Source organism: Erinaceus europaeus, chromosome 16 (genome assembly GCF_950295315.1).
Source record: "Erinaceus europaeus chromosome 16, mEriEur2.1, whole genome shotgun sequence".
In the NCBI taxonomy this organism is placed as follows: domain Eukaryota; kingdom Metazoa; phylum Chordata; class Mammalia; order Eulipotyphla; family Erinaceidae; genus Erinaceus; species Erinaceus europaeus.
In genome coordinates this window covers 46,768,882-46,781,516 of record NC_080177.1, presented here as the reverse complement: position 1 = coordinate 46,781,516, position 12,635 = coordinate 46,768,882, and the positions used below count along the sequence as shown (strand labels likewise).

At 42.1% G+C, this 12,635-nt stretch overlaps 1 protein-coding gene across 3 annotated transcripts in view; it reads right to left on the bottom strand.

Moving 5' to 3' along the window:
• Window positions 1-8,074: 8,074 nt before the first annotated feature.
• Window positions 8,075-12,635, bottom strand: part of NUSAP1 (nucleolar and spindle associated protein 1) — an 87,685-nt gene continuing 83,124 nt past the window's right edge. For all 3 annotated transcript variants that reach the window (XM_060175067.1, XM_060175066.1, XM_060175065.1), the window contains one exon: window positions 8,075-9,084. In XM_060175067.1, coding sequence (XP_060031050.1) covers window positions 8,991-9,084 — 94 coding nt within the window. In that variant the 3' untranslated portion in view covers window positions 8,075-8,990. The remainder of the gene's footprint in view (window positions 9,085-12,635) is intronic.

Below are 12,635 nucleotides of genomic sequence, written 5' to 3'. Positions count from 1 at the left end.
CCTGCAGGTGGGGAGTCCAGGTCTTAAGCTGGTCCTTGCACTTTGCACCACATGCACTTAACCAGCTGCACTACCAACCAACTCCCTCCTTTTCATTTTTATAAAAATTTCTTTATAAAAAAAAAAGGGAGTCGGGCTGTAGTGCAGCGGGTTAAGCGCAGGTGGCGCAAAGCACAAGGACCGGCATAAGGATCCCGGTTCGAACCCCGGCTCCCCACCTGCAGGGGAGTCGCTTCACAGGCGGTGAAGCAGGTCTGCAGGTGTCTATCTTTACCTCCTCCTCTCTGTCTTCCCCTCCTCTCTCCATTTCTCTCTGTCCTATCCAACAATGATGACAACAACAATAATAACTACAACAATAAAACAACAAGGGCAACAAAAGGGAATAAATAAATAAAATTAAAAAAAATTTCTTTATTGGGGAATGAATGTTTTAAAATCACCAGTAAACACAATAGTTTGTACATGCATAACATTTCTCATTTTTCCACACAACAATACAACCCCCACTAGGTCCTCTGCCATCCCGTTCCAGGACCTGAATCACCCCCACCCGCCCTCCACCACCCACCCCAGAGTCTTTTACTTTGGTGCAGTACACCAACTCCAGTCCAAGTTCTGCTTAGTTTTTTCTCTTCTGGTCTTGTTTTTCAACTTCTGCATGTGAATGAGATCATCCCATGTTCATCCTTCTATTTCTTCACTTGTTCTTTCACTTAACATGATTTCATCAAGCTCCATCCAAGAGAGGCTGAAAACAGTGAAATCACTGTTTTTACTCTAAAAATATCCAATAGTTCTAGTTTATCTATCTCTTCATTTAGCTCCTTCGTTTCTTTGTTGATTTTCTACCTGGATGATCTGTTAAGTTGAGAGAGTGGGGTGTTGAATTCCCCTACTATGACTGTGTTGCTGTTAATATATTGCTGCAGCTCTTTCAGTAGATGTTTGATGTATTTAGATGGCCTCTCCTTGCATGCATAGATGTTGATAATCATTAAGTCCTCTTGATTGATTGATCCTTTGAGCACTAAGTAATGGCCATCTCTATTTTTAAAATTTTATTTTAAAGTCGATCGTGTCAGGTATGAGCATAGCTGTTCCTGCTGCCCCCTGCTTTTTGTGATCCATTGGCTTGTATGGTACTTTTCCATCCTTTCACTTTGAGTCTGTGTTTGGCTTGTTGAGTTAGGTGGGTTTCCTGCAGACAACATATGGTTGGGTTCTGTTTTCTGATCCATCTTCCTATTCTGTGCCTTTTTTTTTTCCCCCTCTAGGGTTATTGCCAGGGCTCAGTGCCTGCACCACAAATCCACTGCTCTTGGAGACTATTTTTCCCTCCTTTTGTCGCCCCTGTTGTTTTATCATTGTTTTGGTTATTATTATTGTTGTTGTTGCTTTTGTTGAATAGGACAGAGAGAAATCAAGAGAGGTGGGGAAGACAAAGAGGGGGAGAGAAAGAGTTGCTTTCACCGTCTGTGAAGCAACTCCCCTGCAGGTGGGGAGCCAGGGGCTCTAACTGGAATCCTTAAGTCATTCCTTGCACTTCGCGCCAAGTGTGCTTAGCCCACTGTGCTACCTCCCAACTCCCTATTCTGTGCCTTTTAATAGGTGAATTCAGGCCATTGACATTTATTGATAGTATAGATTGAAGATATTTTAATGCCATTTTTGTAGATTTCTAGAGTGTTCCTATATATGGCATGTTTATGGTGATCTGATTTTTTTTTAATTTGTTGTCCCCCTCCCTTTTGTTGCCCTTGTTGTTTTATTGTTGTTGCAGTTATTATTGTTGTTATTGATGTTGTCGTTGTTGGATAGGGCAGAGAGAAATGGAAAGAGGAAAGGAGGACAGAGGGGGAGAGAAAGACACCTGCAGACCTGCTTCACTACATGTGAAGCAACTCTCCTGCAGGTGGGGAGCCAGGGGCTTGAAGTGGAATCCTTCCATTGGTCCTTACACTTTGCACCACTTGCACTTAACCCACTGCTCTACCACCCAACTCCCCTGTGATCTGATTGTTTATAGGAAACCTTTTAGAACTTCTTTGAGGGTAGGCTTGGTGATAGTTGATTCCTTCTGCTGTTGCTTCTCTGAGGTTTTTATGCCTTCATCTAGTCTGAATGACAGTCTAGCAGGATACAGTATTCTTGGTTGAAAGCCTTTCTCATTGGGTACTCAATAGATATCTTGCCATTTCTTCTGGCCTGTAGTGTTTGTGTGGAGAAATCTGCTGCTAATCTTATGGTTTTCCTCTTTGTAAAAGTAAATGACTCTTTGTTTTTTCTCTTGCAGCCTTCAGGATCTTTTCTTTATCCTTATTCTCCTTTATTCTAAATATGATGTCTTGGGTGTCTTTAAGTCTGGGTTAATTCTGTGTGGGACCTTCTGGGCTTCTTGAACCTTTATGTCTTTTATGTTGTCTAGACTGGGGAAGTTCTCAGCTATTATGACCTGTAGAATACTTTCTTCCCCTCCCTTTCTTCCTCTGGCAGGCCTATGATGCATATATTATTATTTTTAAAACTTTTTTTTTTTCTTAAAGATTTTATTTATTTATGAGAAAGATAGGAGGAGAAAGAACCAGTCATCACTCTGGCACATGTGCTACCAGGAATTGAACTCGAGACCTCATGCTTGAGAGTCCAAAGCTTTACCACTGCGCCACCTCCCAGACCACAACATATATATATTATTTCTTTTGAAGTCATTCCATAGGTCTCTGTTGTTTTCAGTATCTCTTAATCTTTTTTTGAGATCTCTTACTTCTTAGTTTTCTCTAATTTGTCCTCAATGTTGCTAATTCTGTTTTCTGCCTCGTTTATCTCCTCTGTTGTTTTCTGTAGCTCAGCTATTTTGTTACCCTGTTCTGATACTGTATTAGCTTGTTCACCTAGTTGTGCTCTTAGCTCAGCTATTTCAGCTTTCAGTTCTCTAATTACCTGGATATAGTGCTTTCTTTTAGAATATCATTTATTGTTTCTGCATTTCTGATGCCAATTCTTTCAAACTCTTCTCTCATTCCTGTGACTAATTCCTGAACTAGTGTTAGGATGTGACGTCATTATGTGCTTCTACCTTTGAGAGGCTTTTAGCTGGACCTTTGTCCTTGTTCATTTCTCCAATGTTTCTCCTTTATATTCATCATTATAGTGTGTTATGAGGTCCTCTCAATATTTTTCAGTCCACTGACCACTCTTGTCAGGATTGACTTTTCTCTAAGTAAGGTAACTTAAAGAGTTTACAGTTGTGGAAATTAATAGTTTTTTAAATGTTATCTCAATCCCTGAGTTGAAGCACAGTGGCTGTTAAAGCCTCTTTTGTTCTTTTTCTTCCCTGTAGGCTACGGTAGCCTGAGGGCTTTTTACCTGTAAGTAGGTATTTTTTAGCTTAATCACTCCCTCCTGACCAGGAGATAAAGCAGGGTGGTGGAGAGATAGCATAGTGGTCATACAAAGAGACTCCCACACCCCAAGGATCCAAAGCTCCGTGCTCAATTCAGCTTCTCTGCCACACTAGGCAGTATTGCTGGGCCCTGTGAGTTTCTAAACAAGACCTGTTTATAGTCTGTAGGTTCTGAGGCAATTATTCACCATGTTCTAATCAGGAGAACAATATGGAAGGGATCCTATTATACAGCTCCACTGCTAGAGAACTGATCTTCTCCTGAGTTTCCCGGCAAGTTCTCTGCCCGCTAATGTCAACACAGGGCCTCTTCCCCATTGCTCCAGTCTCTGCGGGTAGTAGCAATGGAGACTCACAGTTGCATTTGATGAGTCTTAGGGGGTTCTCTCCTCCCTTCAGCTGTCTTTTTGTTGGTAAAACAGACTGGAGGTGGCTCCTCAACTGGCAGACTGTTACCAGCCACTCTGGAGTGTAGACTACGGTCTTTAACCCCAGGAATCTCTCCTTAGGCTCTTCCTTGTCCACGAGCCACATGTGTTTTCACTCACCAGTGAGTACATTCCCAAAGTAGTTCTTTTATTATTTAAAATTTTTTATATTTATTTTTTTTTATTTATTTAAGAAAGGATTAATTAACAAAACCATAAGGTAGGAGGGGTAAAACTCCACACAATTCCCACCACCCAATCTCCATAACCCACCCCCTTCCCTGATAGCTTTCCCATTCTCTATCCCTCTGGGAGCATGGACCCAGGGTCATTGAGGGTTGCAGAAGGTAGAAGGTCTGGCTTCTGTAATTGCTTCCCCGCTGAACATGGGCGTTGACTGGCCGGTCCATACTCCCAGTCTGCCTCTCTCTTTCCCTAGTAGGGTGTGTCTCTGAGGAAGCTGAGCTCCAGGACACATTGATGGGGTCTTCAATCCAGGGAAGCCTGGCCAGCATCCTGGTGGCATCTGGAACCTGTTATATTTATTTTTATTTATTCCCTTTTGTTGCCCTTGTTGTTTTATTGTTGTAGTTATTATTGTTGTCATTGTTGTTGGATAGGACAGAGAGAAATGGAGAGGGGAGGGGGAAGACAAAGAGAGGGAGAGAAAGATAGACACCTGCAGACCTGTTACACTGCTTGTGAAAGGACACCCCTGCAGGTGGGGAGCCAGGGCTTGAACCAGGATCCTTATGTGGGTCCTTGTGCTTAGCGCCACCTGCGCTTAATCCACTACGCTACAGCCCGACTCCCTATTTTTAAAATTTTATTTATTCCCTTTTGTTGCCCTTGTTTTTTTAAAATTGTTGTAGTTATTATCATTGTTGTTGGATAGGACAGAGAAATGGAGAGAGAAGACAGAGAGGTGGAGATAAAGATAGACACCTGCAGACCTGCTTTACCACTTGTGAAGAGACTCCCCTGCAGGTGGGGAACTGGGGACTCGAACCAGGATCCTTATGCTGTCCTTGCACTTTGCGCCACCTGCATTTAACTTGCTGCCTGACTCCCCACAAAGTAGTTTTTTTTTTTTTTCCTCCAGGGTTATTGCTGGGCTCGGTGCCTGCACCATGAATCCACCGCTCCTGGAAGCTATTTCCCCCCCCTTTTGTTGCCCTTGTTGTCACAAAGTAGTTCTAATCCTGTCTTCTTGAGGCCCCAGGTGATCTCCTTTGATATTCCTAGTTGACTGAGGAGAGGAAACACAGCTGCTGCTACTCTGTAGCCCCGCCTCCAGAAGTCTGGACATCTAATGTATTTTTATATTTTATTAGGGATTTAATATTGATTTATCCCTAGTCATTTTAAAGAAAAAAATTTTTTTTCTGTAACCACTGGAACTTGATCACTCTGGGCTGACTTCAGGTATAACAAGAAATGGGAAGACACCAAAAGTACTGGAGCTTCATCCAGGGTGGTGAGGGCTTGGCTTAACATGTTGATGTGACCAGGGTCACTCACACGGCAAAGCAAGTGCACTACCCATGTAAGCTATGATGAAGTGTTGGACTCCCAGTGGCTCTGCAGGATGGCCTTCATACTTGAGGCAGCAGAGGTTCCGGTTCAAACCCCAGTACCACCAGATATCATTCTGGTGTAAAACAAATAAACCAAAACCAAACAAATGAACACTTTTGGGGCCAGGTGATGGTGCACCTGGGTAAGTGTTCACATTACAGTGCACAGGAACCCAGAGGGAAAGCTCCACTAGTGGTGAAGCTCTCCCCTCTCAATTTCTTTGTCTTTATCTAATAATAAAAATATTAAAATAAATAAGTGTTAGATTCACAAGCATGATGTTCTGAGTTAGATCCTGAGCATTACATGTGCCAGAGTGATGTTTTGGCTCTCTCAAATCTTTAAAATTTTATTTATTTATTTTTGGATATCAATAGAGAAAAATTGAGAGGCGAGGGGGAGATAGAGAGGGAGAGAGATACCTGCAGCCCTGCTTCACCACTCATCTTTCTTCTGCAGGTGGGGACTAGGAGCTTCGAACTTGTGTCCTTGCACAAGTTCAAAGTGTGCAGTTAACCAGGTGTGCCACTAAATGGTCCCTCAAATCTTTTTTTTTCTTTCCCTACTTCACCACTTGTATTTATGTATGCCACCACCTAGCTCTGCCCCTCAAATCTTTAAAAACATTCAAAAATATTTATTTATTTGGGGCCAAATGGTGGGTAGAGTGCACACGTTAACATGTTTGATGACCTAAGTTTGAACACCTAGCTCCTCCTGCAGGAGGGAAGGCTCATGAGTGGTGGGCTAGTGCTATTAGCATCTGTTTCACCTTCTATCAATGAAATTTATTTTTTACCATAGCAGTGCTCAGCTCTGGCAGATGGTGGTATAGGGGGAGTGAACTTGGGAAGTTGGAGGCTCAGGCATGATAGTCTCTTTACATAACCATACAAAGAAAAATAAAAAAAAAAAATCACGGCTATGAAAGAGGGAGAGGATTATGGTATCATGCCAGGAATGGAACCCATGTCTGAACGTCTTTATTTACTGTACTACCTCTCTGGTCACCCTCTTGTTTATTTATCAGCACTGCTCAGCTCTGGCTAATGGTGGTGGTAGGGAGTGAACCAGGATAAGCCTCAAGCTTATCTTTTACATAACCATTATTCTATGTCCCCATCCCTTAAATTTTACTGTAGTATGGTATCAAATATTTTTTGTTTTCCACCTAGTTGTTTCGTAAAAGCAAAAGCCATGGGAGTTGGGTGGTAGCAGCGGGTTAAATGCACATGGCGCCAAGCACAAGGACCAGCATAAGGATCTGGTTTGAGCCCCCAGCTCCCCACCTGCAGAGGAGTTGCTTCACAGGCAGTGAAGCAGGTCTGCAGGTGTCTTTTTATTTTTTAATTTTCTATTTTTATATTTATTTATTCCCTTTTGTTTCCCTTGTTTTATTGTTGTTATTGAGGTTGTTAATTTATATCATCATTGTTGGACAGGACAGAGAGAAATAGAAAGGGGGGGGAAGACAGAGGAGGGGAGAGAAAGATACCTGCAGACCTGCTTCACCGCCTGTGAAGCGACTCCCCTGCAGGTGGGGAGCCGGGAGCTGGAATCAGGATCCTTACACTGGTCCTTGCACTTTGCTCCAGGTGCGCTTAACCCGAGCTACCGCCCGACTCCCTGCAGGTGTCTTTCTCTTCCCCTCTGTCTTCCCCTCCTCTTTCCATTTTTCTCTGTCCTATCTAACAATGACATTAATAACAACAATAACTACAACAACAATAAAAAAACAAAAGCAACAAAAGGGAAAAAACAAACAAAAAACAAAACGAGCCATAGCAAATGCTATCAGAAAAGGTTGCAGAGTTAACCTAATTATTTTAAATATTAGTAACTGCATATACCAAAAACAAGAACAGTTTACGGGGTTCGGGCGGTGGCACAGTGGGTTAAGTGCATGTGGCGCAAAGCACAAGGACCGGCGTAAGGATCCCAGTTCGAGTCTCCGGCTCCCCACCTGCAGGGGAGCTGCTTCACAGACGGTGAAGCAGGTCTGCAGGTGTCTATCTTTCTCTCCCCCTCTTCCTCCCCCTCCTCTCTGTCCTATCCAACAATGAACAACATCAACAATGGCAATAATAATAACCACAACAAGGGCAACAAAAGGGGGAAAAATGGCCTCCAGGAGCGGTGGATTCATGGTGTAGGCACCGAGCCCAGCAATAACCCTGGAGGAAAAAAAAAAAAAGAACAGTTTACATTCTTGTCATCTTAGAGAAAGTAGGAAACTAAGATAGTCAGAAAACCCTAAGAGAGTTAATTTTGCAAATAAATGAGATTATACAAAGATTAGTTGCCTTTTCATTAAAATCTATTTTTTTGTATACAATATTTACAATATAATTACTTAATGTTGGGAGTCAGTATCACAGCGTGTTAAGCGCAGGTGGTGCAAAGCACAAGGACCAGCATAAGGATCCTGGTTCGAATCCCTGGCTCCCCACCTGCAGGGGAGTCGCTTCACAGGCGGTGAAGCAGGTCTGCAGGTGTCTATCTTTCTCTTCCCCTCTAAGTCTCCCCACCCCCTTTCCATTTCTCTCTGTCCTATCCAACAACGACGACATCAATTAACAACATCAATAACAACAACAATAAAACAAGGGCAAAAAAGGAATAAATAAGTAAATATAAAAAATTTAAAAAAACAATAAAAAACTTAATTTAAAAAATTTAATGACGTTTATTGAAATATTATTAACCAACATAAATTTCACCTGCTTTAAGTATACAATTCAATAATTTTTAAGATTTTTTACAGAATTCCATAGTTATAACCTAATGGTGGGAGAGGCCTCTCCTAGCCATTGCATAACAAGAATATAATCTGAGGGCCAGGTGGAGGTGCACCTAGTTGGACATGAGAGTGTGCAAAGTCCCAGTTCAAGCCTGTACGGGTAAAGCTTCACAAGTGGTGAAGCAGGGCTGCAAGTGTCTTTCTGTCTTTTTCCCTCTCTATCCCCCTCTCAATCCTTTAATAAAGGATTTAAAAAAAAAAAAGGACTATCATGTGTCCTAGGTGGTAATTACTCATAAGTTTAAACAGAACACTTGGCCTAGGCAATCTACTGATCCATCAGTATAGATTCATGAAGAGTATAAATTCTTTAGAGAATGAAAAGGTACCCTTTCTCTCACACCTTATCCTAGCATTGCTAAATTTCTACCAAAGCTTGTGGCATAAGTAATTACCATTAGGTAAATGCTTTTGCCTAAAAGAGAATTAGTTATGTTAATGTTCAGCATCATTATTAATTAATAACTAATTATTGATAATGCTGTTCAGCCAGCAGAGAGAACTGCACACACACAAAATAATCTAAGCCATTAATCTATAAGGATAGATTTCATTAGAAAACAGAGTTACATGGATTTATATAACAATCACTTCAAAGAACAATAAATGAATTTTAAGTTATGAATGTCTTCAGAGGTACAGCATATGAAGAGTCCAGTGACAACACATATGACAAAGGTAAGAGTAGAAGAGATTTTTTTTTTTTTTTTTTTTTTTTTTAGTAAAATGGAGAAGACAGTAAAAATTATTCACAAAGAAGTTCAGAATTTGTAGGATGTTAATTTTTAGCTATGGTGAGTCCCCTTCTAGTTCCCAATATCTTTGCTTTTTTCTCCTTCCGTTCCTGCTCCTGTTTCTTCCGTTGTTCTTCCCTAAGAGAGAAACACACATTAGGCTACCATGATGCTCCACTACCAATTACTTCAAACCGTCATAAACTTAAATTGATATTTAGCACACTCCCATAGCATAAGGTGCTGTGGCATGGAGACAGTATCTATAAGTACTTAATGGTAAGAAATCAGTTTTCATTTTAGTATCAATGTGGCACTCTAAAGTCAAACATAAAATTAGACACAGAATATACCTTGGGGGGTTGGGCGGTAGCACAGCAGGTTGGCGCAAAGCGCAAGGACCGGCTTCAGGATCCCGGTTCGAGCCCCCGGCTCCCCACCTGCAGAGGAGTCACTTCACAGGCTGTGAAGCACGTCTGCAGGTGTTTGTCTTTCTCTGCCCCTCTCTGTCTTCCCCATCTCTCTCCATTTCTCTCTGTCCTATCCAACAATGAATAACATCAACAATAACAATAATAACCACAACAAGGTTACAACAAGGGCAACAAAAGAGGGAGAAATTGGCCTCCAGGTGCAGTGGATTCATAGTACAGGCACTGAGCCCCAGCAATAACCCTGGAGGGGAAAAAAAAAATACACACACACACCTTGGTGAGTGAATCCAACTCCTGTAATTTTAAATTATGTATACATACATATATATGTATGTATGCATATATACATATATATTACATTTTTATTTTTTGTATTATCTTTATCAGATAAGAGACAGATTTCTTGATACAGAAAATAAGAGGGAAGGGGCTGATAGGGAGAAGTAGAGGGTGGGGGTAGATAGCATAATGATTATGCAAAGAGACTCATGGCTTAGGCTCCAACCCAGGGTCAGTCCCCCATACCACCATAAGCCAGAACTGAGCAGTAAGTGCTCTGGTTAAAACAAACAAAAAAACCAAAACAGGGTTGGGCAGCAGTGCAGTGGGTTAAGCGCTCATGGTGCAAAGCACGAGGACCGGCATAAGGATCCCAGTTTGAGCCCCAGCTCCCAACCTGTAGGGGGGTCGCTTCACGATTGGTGAAGCAGGTCTGCAGGTGTCTATCTTTCTCCACCCATCTCTGTCTTCCCCTCCTTTCTCCATTTCTCTTTGTCCTATCCAATAACGATAGCAATTACAACAATAATAACAACAACAATAAACAACAAGGGCACCAAAAGGGGAAAAATGGCCTCCAGGAGCAGTGGATTTGTAGTGCAGGCACCAAGCCCCTGCAATAACCCTGGAGGCAAAAAAACAAAACAAAAAGAACCTCTACTGCTGGAAGTCAAAGCCTAACATTAAGCTCAAAATCACATAGTGTGAATGTGCTAGAACTAAGACCAGATCTACTGACTTCTAGTATGATTTTCTGGAAGAAATGAGACAAAAAAATAAAATAAATCAATGAACAACTACCTGTAAGAGTACTAGGCACTTTGGTCTCTGGAAGGATATCATGTGCATTATTTAGACAAAGAAATCATGGAAGACTGGGCTGGGTGGTGGTGTACCTGGTTGAGCGCATGTTACACTGCTTCACCACTTGGGTTCAAGGCCTTGGTTGCCACCTGCAGGGGAAAGCTTCACAAGTGGTGAAGCAATGTTGCAGGTGTCTATCTCTCTGCCTCTCCCTATCTCCCTCTTCTTCTCAATTTATGGCTGTTTATATCTAATAAATAAATTATAATAAAATAATAATTTTGCTTATAAAAAGGAATAAACATACTAGACCTGTGCTCTGAATATAGGTCCTCTTTTGAATAGCTGGTAGCTTTGGAAGCCATATAGATGCCTGGGACCCACCTCAAACCTTCTGAATTTGAAAACATTCTGGGGCTTAATTACATGTATTTTTAGAAAATTCAGGAGTGGGTGGTGGTGTACTTGGTAGAGTGCACATGTACTATGTACAAGTACCTAGGTTCAAGTTCTCAGTCCTCACACTGCGGGGGGGTTAAGGGTGGAGAAGGAAGTTTCATAAGTAGTGAAGCAGTGATGTAGGTGTCTCTCATTTCTTCATGTCTACCTCTCCCATCTCAATTTCTCTAGATCAATAAAAGGAGGAAAGAGGGAAAAAAAGAAAAGAAAAAAAGGCTACTGGGAATTGTAGATTCATGGTGTAGGCACTGAGTCCCAGAAATGACCCTGGTGTAATAAGAAAAAAAAGAGGGGCCAGACTGTGGCACACCAGGTTAAGCACATATAGTAGGAAGCACAATAAGCCACACAAGGATCCCAGTTTGAGTTGGGGGGGGGGGGGAAGAGGGAATTGCTTCACAAGAAGTGAAGCAGCTCTGCAGGTGTCTCTATCTCCCTCTCTATCTCCCCATCTCTCTCAATTTCTCTGTTCTGTCCAGTAAAAATGAAAAATGGCCTCCAGGAGCAGTGGATTCATAGTGCCAGCACTGAGCACCAGCAGTAACCCTGGAGGCAAAAAAAAAAAAGGAAGCATAGGGGCTGTTGTCTCTTACTCTTTTTCTGAAACTCTGCTTCTCCTTTTATCTGAAAAAGTCGTAAGGAAGTTATGAAGCCCTAGTTTAAAAAAAAAAGGGGGGGGTTGGGCAGTAGTGCAGCGGGATAAGTGCATGTGGCGCAAAGTGCAAGGACCGGCATAAGAACCCCGGTTCAAGCCCCCTGGCTCCCCACCTTCAGGGGAGTTGCTTCACAGGCAGTGAAGCAGGTCTGCAGGTGTCTGTCTTTTTCTCCCCCTGTCTTCCTCTCCTCTCTCCATTTCTCTCTGTCCTACCCAACAACGAACGATATCAACAATAATAACCACAACAAGATTACAATAACAAAGGCAACAAAAGGGGAATGAAAAAAAAAAAAAGGCCTCCAGGAGCAGTGGATTCATGGTACAGGCCCTGAGCTCCAGCAATAACCCTGGAGGCAAAAAAAAAAAAAAAAGAAAAAGAAAAGATGAGTCGGATGGTAGCACAGTGGGTTAAGCACATACAGGGGAGTCGATTCATAGACGGTGAGGCAGGTCTGCAGGTGTCTGTCTTTCTCTACCCCGTCTTTCCCTCCTCTCTCCATTTCTCTCTGTCCTAACAACATCAATAACAACAACAATAACTACAATAACAATAAAAACAAGGGCAACAAAAGGGAAAACAAAAAAGAATGAAAACTGTAAGATTTCACATCCAAACTTTCTTAAACACCAAGTATTACAGACACTATTATTTTTATTTTAAATTTATTTATCATTGTACAGAGACAGAGAAATTGAGAGAGGTCAGAGAGAGGGAGAGAGAGAAAAAGAGAGGCAACTGCAGCCCTGCCTCACCATTCATGAAGCTTTCCTCCTGCAGGTGGATACCAGGGGCTTGAACCTGGGTCCTTGCACACTGAATGTGTGTGCTTAACCAAGTGCACCACCACCTGGCCCAGACACTATTCTTCTTTTCCACTGGGGATTCTTTTGACCTGCATAATCTCACTACTCCTGGAAGACTCCTTTTTCCAGATAGAAAGTGAGAGACAGTGGTCCAGGAGGTGGCACAGTGGATAAAGCAATGGACTCTCAAGCATGCGGTCCTGAGTTCAAGCCCCGGCAGTACAGGTACCAAGTGATGTCTGATTCTTTCT